This window comes from Aristolochia californica, unplaced genomic scaffold (assembly GCF_029961685.1).
Source record: "Aristolochia californica isolate CCGP_79_NKW_82.1479 unplaced genomic scaffold, dmAriCali1.0.hap1 SCAF_4, whole genome shotgun sequence".
In the NCBI taxonomy this organism is placed as follows: Eukaryota; Viridiplantae; Streptophyta; class Magnoliopsida; order Piperales; family Aristolochiaceae; genus Aristolochia; species Aristolochia californica.
In genome coordinates this window covers 3,859,213-3,877,328 of record NW_027182103.1, presented here as the reverse complement: position 1 = coordinate 3,877,328, position 18,116 = coordinate 3,859,213, and the positions used below count along the sequence as shown (strand labels likewise).

Genomic DNA, 18,116 nt, shown 5'->3' with positions numbered 1-18,116 from the left:
ATTGTTCGATTTTGATCAACAACGAAGGTGAATTCCCCTTATTTCCCTCAATTTGCCTTCACCTTCGCCTAACCCATCGCCTCACTTCATCTCCTCGCCTTCTCATAAGCCATCCATCGTCATCATCATTCATCATTCACCTCTTCCTGACATCGTCATTCACCATTCATCGTTCGCCTTTCCCGCCATTCGCTAGAGAGCCTCTTCCTAGCCTTCACCGCTCCTCGCCTCTTTCTCGGAAGTCCTTCTTAGACGCCTCTCATTCCCTCCCGCCCAACCTCTTCCTCAAAAACGGAAGTTGCTCTCACTCTTGGTCGTCTCTCATTCCCATCGACGACTTTGATTCCCTCTCAATCTCCCCTCCACTAGGCTCCCTCCGTCCATCACATCTTCCTCAAAAATCCTTCTCAATTGCCTCTCACTCCCTCCCACCCAGCGTCTCCGTCACCGTCGACATTCATTGTTGTTTGGTTGCCATTCCATTACAAGGTAGAAATTCACTTAATCAAACTTGCACCTTATCATCAGTTTATTTTTATTTTTTATTTTTCTCTTAAAATAATTTTAATACTGAATAGTATGAAATGGATTTCAGATGGCTCGATTCTTGGATTTGAGTAGCCAAGTCGGGCCTCTGCTTATTCATTCCTCTCTTTTCATTTCTAGGTATGGGAATAGTATCCCATTAATTTCATTTGAGTAAAAGTTTCAATTTAGGTGCTTCACTGCCAATGTTTTGTTAATGGGTTTAGAGTTTGATTTGGCTCATATTATAGGATGATATTCAGGTTGTTAAGGTCTTTCTAAATGAAGGGGAAACAATAGGCAATTATGTCTCCTGCACCTATTTTTGTTTTATCCTTTTTCTTTTACAATCTAAAGACGGTCTTCCAATGGTTAGATTGTTTAACTAAAAATAGACTCTTCCCATATTCTTGTATTTGCTTACATCAAATGCTTCTGATATAGATTTTCAACATGCTATTTCCTTTGGTACAAGTAATTTATATAGTTGGAATGGATCTCCAATTTCAAAATACTATCGTTGCAAAAACTACACCTTTGATGATTGCTCCTGCCATTGTTTGTCTGCCTTTTAGAATTTTATGTGGCTTATTGGTTGGGGAGCATCGTTCTATGTTATGCCTTGATCCATAACAATATGTTGTCTCCAATGTTTAAATGCTTGAGAATTTTCATTCGTGGTTATTCCTGCTTATATAACTGTTATGTTTACTTGCTGCAAAAGTACTTGTTAATAGCATGCCTACAAGTGCCAGTGAGATTGTGAGAAGGCACATGTTTTATCTAAAATTCTTGCTTAAGATGCGATTTGTTAAGCATCAAATATACTAAAGCATGATTTCTAAAGCATAATCTTAGACACGACTAAGATTTCCAACTTGTATTTGAAACAAAACTTGTAGGTGGCATTCTCTATGGACCCAAAACCAGATTGTGTAGTTGAATATCAAGAAATTATTGCAATGAGAAATCACCTCCAAGGTACAATATCTCTATGTCTTAAAATGCAATACCATTTGAACCCAATCCTTCCTCCCTATGTTTTGTTTATCTATTGGACAATCCATGAATTTTGTAATGGAAGATTTTGTAGCCTAATGGATAAAGCACCAATTTAATTGGAGAATCAAGGTTCAGTTCCTAATAAAGTCATTTATTTTCTTTGCTCTTCTATGAAAATGGCATCTTGGTGTTTATCTGTATGTTCCGGGTTTCTTACAAAATATATTATTACATGAGAAAATGTCTTGAAATTTTATATATGTTGAAAGACATTAGCAAGCTTGAGTGACATTATTGTAATATTCTTAGGGTGAGGGCATACTTATAATTTATGTATCTTTTTATTTATAAATAAAGGTTAAGGGGGAGGGTTGAGGTATCTTCCACAACCTTTATTCTCCCCTCAATTCTCTCCTCTCACCTAGCCATCGTTCCCTTCTTCTTCCTCTTCTTCTTTTTCTTCTTGTCTTCTCTTTCTTCCCTTTCTTTTCATTATCTTATGTTGAAGACCTTATAGAATGGAATCAACATGATATCATAGTAGTGATTTCAAGATTCCAATTATTTGTTTGGAGGAGCTAAAAAATTTTTTTGAGGATGCCCGAATCGAAGGATGGTCACTTCTTTTGTTGTTGCTAATCTACTGCTCATATTTGTTACTTTTGTTCACTGCTACGCATACTCATTTGCTACCCAAGTTCCATTTTTTCCCATATCATATGCTCATCATCTGCTAATCTACTCATCTACTCACCTATTATCATGCACAGAAGTACTGCACGAATTATACTGCCATTTTCATACTCGGTTGTCCATGATTTCGGATGCCTTCCATTGGAAACGTTCTTGGCAACAAAATTGTTTACATTGTCAAGAATAATGACTCATCGTTCTGGTCGTTTAAATTGGAAAAGAAGAACTTGAAGTAACAGGGCACTTGGTTATTTCCAAGCTGACACCCAAAGATCCAAACTAGATCAGTAACCATTTTAGCTCCAAGCCTACCAGCCTTGATTCGGAATTACTTCTGTGGCATCTAGGTCTCGTTCTACAACTGTAGTCGGAACCATAGGTGGCCTTGCCATTGGTATTTTGTACTTTGTATTTTGTTGATGTTGTCGTCGGAGCTTACAATAGAGCTTTCTGTTTCTGCTTCCTGGCTCTACTCTCACAGTAGTTTACCACATGCATCTCCGCTCTATCATCAGTCATCAACTTGACCCCAGTTAAGGATCCAAGACAGTTGTTCCAATTGTGTTACACAGCTAAAGCCGATGCAAAGCTTCCATACTTGAACTATGATCTCCGCATATCTTGATTGTTGTGTGATTTGTAGTTTCTAGATTTTGTTTCAATTGCAACAACCATCTTGACTTCTGGATTTAGTAGTACTCTACGGCAGTATCTTGCTATCTTCGTCGCTACATATACCAGGAGAGTTTCCGAAAGTTGTTGATTCTTGCAGTTGTTGAACCAATCCCCTTGCTGCCAAATCGTATTCCTTTTTAGTAGTAGATTCTTGGTGGACATCTCCAGCTATTTTTGTTGTTGCTTCTCCGGTATCTACTGTTGCTGCTTGCTCACAATCTTTCCATTATCACGTAGCATCTTTGTAGTTGTCCCATAACGGGTATCTCCGATTGCTTGTTTACTGGTGTTGATGGGAAGATTTCATCTTAAGATGGAAGTCGTCATTATTTTACGATGTCGACTGGCTTTAGTGGATGATGTGAAATTTAATTACATCGGCTTTTATACCTCGCAAACATACGAATCGTTTATGTAATCTAGCGGGAAACGAGGGTCATATCCACAGGGAGGACTGAATCTTGTGTATTCTTCAATCAACTAGCCTAACCAAATATGATGAATTAATATGAATTAAACACTAATTATATCATAAATTATCAAGCAATAATCTGATTAACTACTTGCACAACAGGAAACGTCAACTCTGGATTTTACCGTGATTCGTGCCTCTCTCGAGCGCCACATAACCACGAATCCGGATTCTCAATCCTTGCGTCTAGCCCCTCTCGGGCGCCTAGAGTTAATGACAGAGATCGGATTACAATAGAATGCAGATAATCAATTTTCTATTGTGATGATGTTAAAATTATCAACTCTAGATTTTACCGTGATTCGTGCCTCTCTCGAGCGCCACGTAACCACGAATCCGATTTCTCAATCCTTGCGTCTAGCCCCTCTCGGGCGCATAAAGTGAAAAACAGAAATCAGATTAAAATACCAAAATCCAACCTAAATTACAATCCTACCCTAATTATCTAATTTAATCAAATATCCAGAAAACAAATATTCGATAAACATTAATTGTCAAATCAAATTTAATAAACATTCAAAACCTAAGTTCAAACTATAAGAAAATTAAATTAAAAAATGACGGATTACTCCCCTTCTCCTTCCTCTCGCTCGGGCAGCAAAGGCTCGTTCTCACAGGTGCTGCAATTTCCAGAAATTGATGGCTTCAGGTTGCAAGAGCGAGTGGCTAGAGGTAGAGACGACGCTGGCGAAGAAGGATAGAAACCCACAGATGGAGGTGGTGCGGCAGACGACGGAATGGAGCTGAAGTCCTCTAACGGACTCTCTCAAGTCTCGGTCGGAGTCGGAATAGTTCCGGAAATGGTCAGAAATGGGTAATCGACGCCAGAGGATGGCCGGAATGTGGAATCGGCACCGGAGGAGCGCTCTTGGGTCACCTCTCGGTCTGGCAAGTAAAAAATGGCAGCGTCGAACTCGTCGCGACGGAGACTCTCTCGAGCTCTCCTCGGTCTGTTCTCGGTTGTCGGATGGTAGTGGACGATGGTGACGAACGGCGTTCGGAGGGAGCCCTCTCTGGTCTTCCCTCCGAACGGTCGGCGGCTGGCGGGAGACTCTTTCGAGCTTTCCTCTCCTCCCGGTCGGCGGCCTCCCCTGTTTTCCCCCTCCAGCTCCCTTTTCTTTCAAAACGATTTTACCCTAAAAATCCATCTCCCTTTCACTAATGGCATTTTGGTAAATATCTCCTTCTCCACCAAACTTCTCCTGGAATTCCATAATTGAATCCATAAAAATCATTTCAGGAAAAAATATAAAAGCAATGAAATATAATTCAGGGAGAAAAATATGCAATTTAAGCAGTGATTAATGCCAAATTCAATAAATGTACGTTTCATGTGAAAACCAATAAATAACCACCTATAACACAATGATAAGGCTTATTCAATTATAATTAACCTAGTTCTCATATCAGAATCTGGCATCTATCACACCCCCAAACCTAAGTCTTTGCTAGTCCCTAGCAAAACAACAATAGAACCAAAATTAAGCTTAGGAAAACAAAATGCCACTTTCGTATGGAACACGATTGCATTTAGCGCATGCAACAAGCCGTTAAACCCCTACTTTATTATAGTGGACGAGTTGTGTATTGTGAGGGTTTGCATGGAATTTACCCACAAAATTCATCTAAATCAACAATATAAAAAGAAAACTGAAGAAAATCTACTCCTCATTAACATATGACTAACACTTAGTATCATAAAATATCTGAAAATCATTTGAAACCCTGCTCAATTTGAAAACCTGTGTAAAATATAGCACATTATCAATCCAAATACACTCATTGTTACTCCACCTGAACCAATGTGACCCATAAGCAATTACTTCAACAAAACAAAGAGGCAACAAATAACAATAAAATCCTGGTCACATCACAATTAAGAGAAAATAGTAGAATAAACCTATTGTCTGACAATCTCACAAAAGAAGTATACAAATTTCAATCTTGACCTGCAACTTCTTTCAACTTACAATTTATCATCAAAGTTAAGGAAACTCATTGCTTCCAGATTTAAACCCATTTTTCGCTATTACCAGCGCATTTTCGCTATTACCAGAGTAATTTTTGTTTCACTGAATACTTTTGGTATTACCACCATTTTGTATTCTTCTTCACTGCACATGCACTTATTTTTAAGTAACCGACTGTTCCGGTGCATGTCCCTGGGTTTGCCCAAGCTATTTCTGAGGTTATCTGTCTTTTGCAAGCAAGAGCATTTCCATTTGCATTCATACATTACAACAAAGAATTTCACTGAGATATAAAAAAGAATAAGATCAAATAGGCATACAAGACTATTCAGACTAACATAGATCAACACTAGATTTACATGTTCTTTTTTGCAACTAAGTTCCAAGTCTAATGCAATAGTAAGTTATCCCACTGAATTCTCATGGATCACAACAAATGATATCAAATTTCTAATAGGCATATTCTACACAGTTTTACACAAAATTTTAATTTTGAAACACATTTGAGCAACTTATTTTAACTCTACTAAAGTTAACCACATACTAAGAGGAGTAATTTGAAAACCACAAACAAAAATCAAAAGAAAATCATTGCTAAGACATAAAAGAGTCGTCCCCCCCCCCCCCCCCCCCCCCCCCCCCAAACCTAAACCTGACATTATCCTAAACGGGGAAAAGTTAAAACACTAGAATGACTACAAAAAAGAATAACAGCTAAAGAATAATAAAACTCATGAAAACCATATGCTCCATTGGCACACAAGAAGTAAAGCAAAGCCAAAACAGTGCAAGGAAAAAAGATATCAGCAAACACCCCCAAACCTAGAGCATGACACATCACCAAACAACCCAACTAACAATCACTAAAATATCTGATTTATTAGACGATTTATTGTTGGCCTTAACGTCGGTTTTGGTGCCAGTCTTCTCGTCTAGTAGCTACTAGTCCAGTTGACTCACAGCGTAGCTAGTGATACCCCAACAGAGTAAGGGTTAAGCTCCCTCAGGGCTCCTAAATCCAAGGTGGGACCATATGTTTTTGGTCATCAACAATAATACCGAAGAGTCAATAAAGATCCCCAGGAATGATACATAGTCTCCCTTGAAGAAGGTTTACTCGTATCAGTCGTACCCAGAGGTAATCATCCGTAGATAAAATCGTTATCTCACATCACACTTTGAAGAAATCTCCGTGTGATTGGCCATTGAAGGCAGTAGGAATCACTCGCTGAACACAAGTCCTTGAGTTACTCACCATAAGGTTTTAATTCAATACTTCAAGTTCGAACTGGTCAATCCCAGAACGGTTGTTTCAGTACAGACCTCTCAAACTAGGGACCAAAAGTCTGGTCATTGACTACCGGAACCATTTATGTTCTCAACCAGCAAGAGAGTACCCCGAGTCCATGACGGGGCCAGCATCGCCGGGGGACCTCCAATCAATCAAGACCAGAGTACACCAAAGGTTATCCCAATATGAATGAATAAGCCAAAAATAAAAATTGTAATGTACAAAGGGATAGAAACGTGGGGATTGCCCACAATGTGCTAAGTTTATAGTCGTAAACAAGACTTTGACGCACTCAAGATGAAAAGACAGGTTCCTCTAAGAAAATCACCATCACCTCCTCCGGTGTGGGGACATTCTCAAGATACGGTTGAGTCGTTGACTGTTAACGTTGAAGACCGACCCGTTGACCACCTGGATCTCAACCTAACTGGAAACAAATGCAATCGTGAGTTATAAAGTAAAACATTCTGCCCAACAGTAAAAGATTTGTGAAAAATAGATTTATCATATAAAAGTTTTGTTCGCTCCTTATACAATTTGGCATTCTCATAAGCATCATGACTTATCTCCTCCAACTTATTCAATTGCAATTTCCTCTCCTCACCTGTTTGAGCCAAATCAAAATTCAAAGCCTTATTGGCCTAATAAGCTCTATGCTCAAGCTCAACAGGTAGATAACATGTTTTGCCGAACACAAGGCGAAATGGAGACATCCCAATAAAAGTCATAAGTATATTGTTTTTTTTTTTTTTTTTTTTTTTTTTTTATTATTCCTAATCTATGACCATGGAGAACAAAGAAATACACTTAATACGTGCCTCCCCGGCAACGACGCTAAAAACTTGATGTAAAATTTAATTACATCGGCTTTTATACCCACAAGCGTACGTCGTTCATGTAATCTAGCAGGAAGCGAGGGTCATATCCACAGGGAGTACTGAATTTTGTGTATTCTTCAGTCAACTAACCTAACCAAACATGATGAATTAATCTAAACTAAACACTAATTATATCCTAAATTATCAAATAATAATCTGATTAACTACTTGCATAACAGGAAACGTCAACTCTGGATGTTACCGTGATTCATGCCTCTCGAGTGCCACGTAACCATGAATCCGGATTCTCAATCCTTGCGTCTAGCCCCTCTCGGGCACCTAGAGATAATGACAGAGATCGGATTACAATAAAATGCAGATAAGCAATTTCCTATTGTGATGATGCTAAAATTATCAACTTTGGATTTTACCGTGATTCGTGCCTCTCGAGCGCCACGTAACCACGAATCCGATTTCTCAATCTTTACGTCTAGCCCCTCTCGGGCGCATAGAGTGAAAGACAGAAATCGGATTAAAATACCAAAATCCAACCTAAATTACAATCCTACCCTAACTATCTAATTTAATCAAATATCCGGAAAACAAATATTCGATAAACATTAATTCTCCAAATCAAATTTAATAAACATTCAAAACCTAAGTTCAAACTATAGGAAAATTAAATTACAAAATGACGGATTACTCTCCTTCTCTTTCCTCTCGCTCGGGCAGCAAAGGCTCGTTCTCACGGGTGTTGTAATTTCCAGAAATTGATGGCTTCAGGTTGCAAGAGCGAGTGGCAGGAGGTAGAGACGACGCCGGCAAAGAAGGATAGAAACCCACGGATGGAGGTGGTGCGGCGAACGACGGAATGAAGCTGAAGTCCTCTAACCGGCTCTCTCGAGTATCGATCAGAGTCGGAATAGCTCCGAAAATGGTCGGAATAGCTCTGAAAATGGTCGGAAATGAGTAATCGACGCCGGATGATGGTTGGAATGCAGAATCGGCGTCGAAGGAGCCCTCTCAGGCCACCTCTCGACCTGGTGAGTAGAAAATGGCAGCGTCGAACTCGCCGCGACGGAGACTCTCTTGAGCTCTCCTCGGTCTGTTCTCGATTGCCAGATGGTGGTGGACAAAGGTGACGAACGGCGTTCGGAGGGAGCCCTCTCGGGTCTTCCCTCCGAACGGTCGGCGGTTGGCGGGAGACTCTCTCGAACTCTCCTCTCCTCCCGGTCGGTGGCCTCCCATGTTTTCCCCCTCTAGCTCCCTTTTCTTTCAAAACGATTTTACCCTAAAAATCTATCTCCCTTTCACTAATGGTATTTTGGTAAATATCTCCTTCTCCACCAAAATTCTCTTGAACACAATTGAATCCATAAAAAAAATTTCAGGAAAAAATAAACCCTAAAAGCATTGAAATATAATTCAGGAGAGAAAAATATGTAATTTAAGCAATGATTAATGCCAAATTCAATAAATGCACGTTTCATGTGAAAACCGATAAATAACCACCTATAACACAATTATAAGGGTTATTCAATTATAATTAACTTAGTTCTCATGTCAGAATCTGGCATCTATCAGTGGAAATCATTGATTTCATCAAGCAAGTTACCCTCTTTTGTGCTGGTTACAAGACATCATATTCTTCTTTTTTTCTTGGTGATAAGCTACTTTCTCTCTCTTTGAGAGTTTTTGGATGTACCTATTTTGTATATAACGTTTCCCCCACAAACTACTAAATTAGATCCCAGTGCAATTAAATGTATTTTTTTGGGGCACTCTCAGACTCAAAAAGGTTATATCTATTATAATCCACTTCTTTGAAAAATATTCATTTCTAGTGATGTCACATTCTTTGAGGACCAACCATTTTATGCCTCCACCGGTGTCCCACCTGGTTTTTCTACAATTAATGATTTCCCAAAACCTATTGTGCCCATTGATGACTCTACACTTCATGGGCATCTTGACACGCCCCCTAATGCACTAATCAATACCATACGTATGGAATCTCTAAATTCTTCTGAGGTAAGCTCTCTTTCTTCACCTCCTATATTTTGTCATTCATTTGATACTCGACCCATTTCGAAAAGAACCTCGGGCTTGCACCCGACCTTCTACCTCTTACCCTATTGCTCAATTTTTATCTACCCATCGAGTATCTTGTTGTCAGTTTCTTGCCTCCATTTTTTCTATTGTTATTTTTCACTCTTATCAGGAGGCCCTTCAAAATCCATGATATAAAATAGCCATGGATGAAAAAATGGCAGCTCTTTACAAGAATCAAACATGGCACCTTGTTTCATTACCAACTGGTAAAAAGCCAATAGGTTGTGAATGGGTCTTCATTGTTAAACAAAATCCGGATGGCACAATGGCCCGCCTTAAAGCCTCAGTTGTGGCTAAAGGCTATACCCAGTATTATGGGATTGATTATGAGAAAACTATTACCCCTATTGCCAAAGTCAACTCGGTGCATCTCTTATTATCTCTAGTTGCTAATTCTTGATGGTTTGTCTTTCAGTTAAGAGTAAAAAAAGTTTTCCTCAATGGTGATATTAAAGAGGAAATTTATATGCAACAACCACTTGGATATGTGGTTGAGGGGGAGTTAGTGTGTCATCTTATAAAATCATTACATCGTCTGAAACAATCTCCACGAGCCTAGCTTAACAAGTTTAGTCGAGTAATGATTCGTTTTGGGTTCACAATGTGCCTCGAGGACCATTTTGTATTTATCAAGCATACTGACAAAGGAGTTGTACTACTAGTTGTATATGTGTATCATATTATTCTGATGGGTAGTGACTCCGATAGCATCTGTCAAGTAAAATCCAATATATGCAATAAGTTCAAGACGAAAGATTTGGCATTTCTCAAGTATTTTCTTGGTATTGAGGTTCTTCAGTCTAAGCATGATATTATATTATCCCAACGAAAATATGTCCTTGACATGCTTGAAGAAATGGGAATTAGGGATTATAAAGTGAAAAAAAAACTTTTTCCTTAAACTCTCCTTCGCTCTCGAAGAAATTGAAAATACATTTTAATAGAAATAAGTTTCTAGGGACTATTAGTTTCTAATGTTTTTTGTAAACATTTTTCTAATTGAAAATTCTTATTAAAAAAATTATATAATTTTCTAAGTAAGATTTTCCTGCCAAGATGGGCTAGAAAACAGTATAAAAAATTTTTGAATAAGTATTTGATAATTGATGTTGTAATACTTTTAGCATAACACAATTTTCATTGCAATTTGTGTTTGACATTTTATTTGATTAAAAATTTATCTATAAGTATAGTAATATATTAGATTGATTATTAATTTTTATTTATTTCCCTAGAAGAGGCAATTAGAGGTCTATTTAACTTTTCTAAGAAAATTTTAAAATATTTCTTGTAATTTTCTAATAAGTCACTAATAGTAATAGGATTTTATTTAAAGGTTTTTTTGGAAATATGTATCATAGAAAAAACATTTCTAGAATATAAATTTTTAACCAAGGACACTAGGAGGCCATAGTAAATTTATGGTCAGATTCAAAAATTACAAAACAAGCTAGACAACATTTGGAGTAAAAAAAATTAATATTTTTGCGTTTTAATCCATTATTGAAATTCAATCCTGAACCTCCCCTATCATTCTTTTTTTAAAATATATGCATAATTTTATATATAATTTATTTGACATAAGCTCGAACTCAGTTAAAATTATTAGGCTCGAGTTCGATTACAATTAAGGTTCGAGGCTAGGGTAGGCTCGAGCTCGAGTTCAAAATATTTAAATCAAACTCGGTATGAACAATGTTCGGACTCACTTCTTCAAAAAAAAAACAATGTTCGGACTCAGCTGGATTCTACGCCACCCTTATACCCAATTTTATGTAAAATGTATGCATAATTTTATATATAATTTATTTGACATGTATTTTTTGAAAGTTTTAAATGTATATTGGAACTCGAACTAGAGACATGTATTTTTTGAAAAGTTTTAAATGAATTTTGAAGTTCGAGTTCGGCTTGAACTCTGTTAAAATTATTAGGCTCGAGCTCGATAACAATTTTAGGCTCAAGCTTAGGCTAGGCACGAGTTCGAGTTCGAAATATTTAAATAAAACTCGGCTCGAACATAGGTAGGTTCGGGCTCGGCTCGGCTCGATGCCACCCCTAACGGGAATGATGGGATATCGTCCCATTGACACCCCCATGGAGACAAATACAAAACTATGGGCTAGATCGGGAGAAAATGTTGATATGGGCAAGTACCCAGATGCTAGTTGTCAAACTTATCTATCTCACTATGACTAGACCAGATATTTCTTTTGTTGTCAGTATGGTCAATCAATATACGCATAAACCTCATATGTCTCATTAGTAAGCATTGGAAAGAATTCTCATGTACATAAAAAAGGCACTAAGACAAGGACGCTTATAAAGTATCATGGCCATTTCAAAATTAAAAGTTTTGCCGATGTAAGTTGGGTTAGATCACTAGATGATAGAAAAGCTACTTCAATATATTACACTCTAGTTGGATGCAACCTTGTTGCATGGAGGAATAAATAACAAAATGTGATTGTTAGGTCTAGTGAAGAAGCAGAATACAGAGTCATGACACATGCAGTAAGTGAACTGCTATGGATTAAGTCCCTTTTAACCGAAGTAGGATTCCATAAAGCCATATGGAACTCTATTGAGATAATCAACCAGCAATCTACATTACCTCTAACATAGTGTTTCATGCGAGAACTAAGTTAACCTACATGTTGTATATTATCTTCTATTATTCTTGACATTTTGTCCTTTTTTTCTTAGGCAAAGTGTCAGGCAACAACCAAGCACTCATGTGCAGCCTCGTTTGGACCACTGTCATTTGGCCATAAAAGTTGAACCTATTGGTTCTATCCAAGAGGATTACCATCCTTCCAGGTGTAATGAAACATCTTCTTTAACTCGTGAAATAGAAAAGTCATTTTCAACTCGTGGAATAGCAAAGTCATTTTCTGCATGCACTGGTAAGGCACTCATGAGCTTGTCAAGAAATGGGGATGAGAATAATTTGGCCATGGGTTCAAATTCTCACCAAGTTGTAAAAACCAAAATTAACAAGATAGATAAATTCATTTTTTCCAACTAAATTAGTCTTACAAGTCATTTGTGTCAAAAATCCTTGTAAATAACTACCCTTTGGAGGTTGAACAACAAAAATACAAGAAACAATATGTAAAAAAAAAAAAAACAACCCTATGGTTTAAAGCTCAAACCAATATCACCAAATAGTTGGCTAAGAAAATTAAAAGAGTTTAATACACAATAAGAATAATATGACTCTGCTGGGATTTGAACCCAGATCTCTAGTTGACTGGTGCCATATCGTTAGGCTACAGAGTCTTCTCAATATAATTGAAACAATACAACTGGTATACAAGTCAACACAGCTAGTTATATATACACCTAACACCTCAAGACATTTGCAAAGAAAATGGTCATCTCTAAGCCTTGTAAAAGTATCAGACACTTGTGAAAAAAATAAGTACTGCAAATCATAGCAATTCTAAGAAAATCTATTTATTATCCTAAGAAAAACATAAACCTAGACCTAGCAAGAATATCAACATAAGCAAAAAAATCATAAAGCAATTTTAGAATTATTCATAAGTATATGATGTAAAAGCTTACTTTCTCAATCTTATGCAATAAGCTCCCATTTCACCGGGGTTTCCATTGGCCTCAAACCTGCACATACACGATGAAAAGCCAGATAAAAGTCTAGACCCTGCAATAGCATTAGATACTTGTGATAAAATTAAGTATTGTCAATCAGCTGCTTTAAAATAGCTTCAGTTCCCAAGGCGATAGCTAACTCTTCCTAAAGCTCATTTTGCTGAAGAATTCTATTATGCGATCATAAAATTGTGAATTTAATATATTAACACTCTACATAATGAAACCCAAAATCTGAAGTACTTGAAGTAGTACCTTCTTATTCTCCTTGCTGGGAACCGCACTTTGAAATAAGGTCTTCTAATTCATTTATGATGGCTGCATAGCAAAAGCTAATTTGGTCCTGATAACATTTAGGCAGTCCAAATAAGAGTACTGATGACCATTAACAGGTTTCTTCACTATTAAATTCTCATAGATCTTGCATGTACACAATTAAAATTTTTGAACCCCCCAAGGTTTTATTCCAATAGATAGTGGACCTGACAGAAATTCAAATAGCAATGAAACATGAAATGTATCAGGAATTTAAGTTATTTTCACAAAAATAAGATTCAGGGACCCATACCAAGCTATTGCTCTTCTCTATTAGATCCTTGTTTTTCCAATTAAAGCATCCTAAATGGGTATACGCTTGAATAAAGAATAACAGTTTTAAAATAAAAATATATTTAAATTGCATTAAAACATTAATAGTAGCTAATATTCACATTAATTAAAGAGTTTTAAAACACTAATCAATAAATATTTACGCGTTAAAACACATTAATCAGAACAATACATGAAAATATCTGTTTAATAAAGAATACGTTATAATTTTCAATTCATTAAATGACATTTTAAAGAATTATTTTTTTGAAAAAAATGATTCCAAGTCGGTTCAATGTGGTCCAACTCGGTTCGTGACTCGGTAAGAGCACAAAACAGCCCTGAGTCAGATCCTTGATTACTTAAATATAGAACGAAGTCAGTTCCACCCGGAAAGTTAAAAACCTGACTGAACTTGACCAGTCCTAAATCCATGCTGTGCGATTCCATAATCTGCCTCATGAATGCTAAAATAAAAGATCATACAAGCGTCCTGCACTGAGTTACTCAACCTGACAATGGAACTACCATGGTTGCCACTATTCTGTAAAGATCTACAGAAATTCAAGTTCTATTGCCTGTGTCCCTAAATAAAATTGATTAAAACATGCAATCCAACTTGAGCTTTTGGCATAAGAAATCACTGTAAAAGAGTTTGTTATAGAGGTTCCATTGTTTCATTCTGTTCAAATATAGAAAATTTAACATCAAAGTAGCAAATAACTTGAACAACATAGTTAGCAAGAGCAACAAAGACTACTCACTCACTATCTACCAAAAACAATTTAGTAGCATGAACACCAAAAGTATACATAAGAGAAACTACAAGCTTTAGAAAATTTAACATCAAAGTAGCAAATAACTTGAACAACATAGTTAGCAAGAATAACAAAGACTACTAACTCACTATCTACCAAAAAAACAATTTAGTGGGCATGGTTACAGCCACCAAAAGTATACTGAAGCCAAACTACAAGCTGCAGAGGGGCCGAAGAAGAAATATACAACTGATACCTAGGAGGTGAAAGGATGCCTATTTCGACCAATATTTTGCCCACCCATCCCCCTCTAAGATCACATTGACAGACCCACCCATCCCCGCTCAATGATCATATCCTTGGAAGACCCATCCTACTCTATGATAATATCCTTAAAAGACCCACCACTTGGGACCATTGGCAACACATGCTCCTGATGTGGTACAATCACATCCAACAAGTATGGGCCTGGTGTCTCCAACATTGTTCTTATTGCATCTCTCACCTCACTCATCCTTGTAATCCTGGCAGCAGGAATATCACAAGCCTCTGCAAATTTCAACAGATTTGGAAATATTTTGGACTCGTTCTCTGGGTTACCCAAGTATGTGTGACCACGGTTAGATTTATAGAACCGGTCCTCCCACTGGACAACCATACCCAAATGTTGATTGTTCAAAACCATAATCTTGACAGGGAGATTTTCCACCCGGACTGTTGCCAATTCTTGGACATTCATGAGGAAACTTCCATCACCATCAATATCCACTACCGTGGTCCCAGGAGCTGCCACAGCAGCCCCAATAGCAGCAGGTAAACCAAAACCCATTGCCCCAAGCCCACTTGAGGTCGCCCATTGGCGAGGACCCTTAAATCCATACCACTGTGCAGCCCACATTTGATGTTGCCCTACTCCTGTGGTTATAATTGCCACGCCATTAGTCAACTCATCCAACACCTTTATTGCATACTGTGGTGGAATTGCTTCACCAAATGTCTTAAACCACAATGGGCACTTCTTTTTCTGGTCCATTAGCTCCTCTATCCAAGTTGAAAAGTCAAGCTTTCCCATTGACTCAATTCTCTCTTCCAATAAATTATTCATCTGGTCCAATGAGACTTTCAAATCAGCACAAACTGAGATATGGGGCTGTTTGTTTTTCCCAATCTCTGCAGGGTCAATATCAATGTGAACAATCTTTGCCCTGCTGGCAAATTCTTCTAGTTTTCCGGTCACCCGATCATCAAATCGAACCCCAAATGCAAGAAGCAAGTCTGCCTCATGCACTGCATAATTCGCATACACAGTCCCATGCATTCCAAGCATTCTTAGTGAAAGAGGGTCGTTCAGAGGATATGTACCAAGACCCATTAACGTGCTTGCAACAGGAATTCCAGTGAGTTCGACAAATTTACGAAGTTCAGTACTCGAATTCAAGCATCCACCACCAACATAGAGAACAGGCTTCTTAGACTCAAAAATAAATCGCAGGATTTGGTCCAAGTAAGAGTCCAGAGGAGGTTTGGGGAGACGAGAGAAATACCCGTGAAGCTCCATTGGTTTGTCCCAAGTGGGTACAACCAGTTGTTGTTGAATGTCCTTTGGAATGTCTATGAGGACCGGGCCTGGCCGGCCTGACACTGCAAGGAAGAAAGCTTCTTGCACTATCCTGGGAATATCTTCCACATCAAGCACTAAGTAATTGTGCTTAGTAATGGTGCGCGTGACTTCAACAATTGGTGTTTCTTGGAAGGCATCAGTCCCAATCATGCGGCGCGGCACCTGGCCTGTTATAGCAACCAATGGCACACTGTCGAGTAGTGCATCAGCAAGGCCAGATACAAGGTTGGTGGCTCCAGGGCCTGAAGTAGCAATGCATACCCCTGGCCTACCCGATACACGAGCATATCCCTCGGCAGCAAAGATCTCACCTTGCTCGTGACGGCAGAGAATGTTTCGGACTGTGGGGGACCTTGTCAGGGCTTGATGGATCTCCATTGTGGCTCCTCCAGGGTAGGCATACACGTCAGTGACTCCAGCACGTTCAAGGGCCTCAACAAGGACATCAGCACCCTTTCGTGGCTCATCCGGTGCAAAACGTGAAATGAATTTCCCGTTTGCTACCGGGATGGAGGAGGTGGAGGTGGCAGTTGCTGCATTGAGCGGCTTCGAGGAATCCAGAAGCCTATTAGTGATGGAGAATGCTGTCGGTCTGGATGGCCTACGGAATTTCCCAGTGGTTGCAAGGCGTGTTTTTTGGAAGGAGTTCAGGTTTTTTCCTGAACGGAGGAAAGGAGTGGAGGGCCTTGACACCCCAAAACTAGTTGTAGCTGTCGCCATCAAAGAGGCAACTTCTCAGGTTCTTCAGTTTTGAGTTTTACGTCTCGATTGTGAGGTGTGGAAGGAAGACACCTAAACAAAGAAAGAAAGAAAAAAAAAACAAGTTAAGAACATGCGTAAGTAATTACGATAAAATTGATTTCTAGGAGATGCACAAGGTTTCAAAACAACTATCGAAGGAGCAGTTACACTATCAATCAACTTTTTTATTTCCTCTAACAGGGAAGACCAAAATCGCGAGTAATTTCAAAAAGAAAGAAAAACCAAAAAAGAAAGTAAAATTTTTTAGCAATAAAAAGACTAATACTGGAAATCCTCCCCTGCCCACTCTACATAGGCACTCGTCATCAACGTCGCTAGACAAATGAAAGAAATAATACTCATCTGCAACATCACTAGACAAATGAAAGAAATACTTGACGGAAAACACAAGTCTGAGGCAGAATCGGATGCCCTTCCTGCAATTAAAAATAGCCCTGAATGGCTATCTCAGACCAAACGAATTATCACAACCATTGAAAACGAACACCAGCCTGAGACAAAATCAAAAGTTCTTTCCTCCCCTACGAAACAGACGCATGCACAGCAGCTCCGAGTTGAACTACCCATTGCTCACAAGGCAGGGTTTTAAATAATCGTAATAATAATAATAATAACAATGCGTTTTCCGCATTCTAAATTTATAAAAGAGAAAAAGAAGAAGACAATGGTGAAGGACCGATCCCATTTTTTCAGCAAGAGAAACTGAGAAAATGTACTACGAAACAAAGGGAGGACAATCATGTTGGCGTGAGTTCCTCCCGAGGAGGACTTCTTCCTCCGGAGCGGTCTTCCAGATCCGTAAAAACAGAGGAAGAAGTCCTCTGTAACAACGGCTTCGGAAATTGTATGAAATCAATTGAATAAGAGAGAAAGATTTTACAAAAAATCTACAAATCACACCCAAAACAGAACCTTACGCTGCAGATCCAGATTCCAGTCAGCGACGACCTCGAGACAAGTGAAGTAGATCTCGATTCAGCTCCCTCTTTCAGGTTGAGTGGAAAGGTGGCCCTATAGATCTCTCTCACTCGGGAGCAGAGGGCAAAGCCAGCTAGAGTAAACCTTGGGGCCGCCGATTAGGGTTCGTCCGTCCAAAAAAATCAGAGAGAGAGAGGATAGAGATTCAGATATTTATAGTAATTTGGCCTTTTCTTGCTGGCGTGAGTCGAGCCGAGCCGAGCTCGAACATCCATAAGTTCGAGATGTGCTTAATC

At 38.5% G+C, this 18,116-nt stretch overlaps 1 protein-coding gene across 1 annotated transcript; it reads right to left on the bottom strand.

The window, feature by feature from the left end:
* Nucleotides 1-14,568: 14,568 nt before the first annotated feature.
* LOC137962454 (acetolactate synthase 3, chloroplastic-like) lies at nt 14,569-17,986 on the bottom strand. Its single transcript, XM_068809324.1, has 2 exons — nt 17,820-17,986; nt 14,569-16,932 (listed from the first exon to the last, which is right to left on the bottom strand). Exon 2 carries the CDS (start codon nt 16,858-16,860, stop codon nt 14,893-14,895), a length of 1,968 nt encoding a protein of 655 aa, XP_068665425.1. The 5' UTR covers nt 16,861-16,932; nt 17,820-17,986; the 3' UTR covers nt 14,569-14,892.
* Nucleotides 17,987-18,116: the final 130 nt, after the last annotated feature.

Bases quoted from the DNA above. Each gene is read 5' to 3' on its own strand.
- LOC137962454 (XM_068809324.1), bottom strand. From the start codon at position 16,860: ATGGCGACAGCTACAACTAGTTTTGGGGTGTCAAGGCCCTCCACTCCT.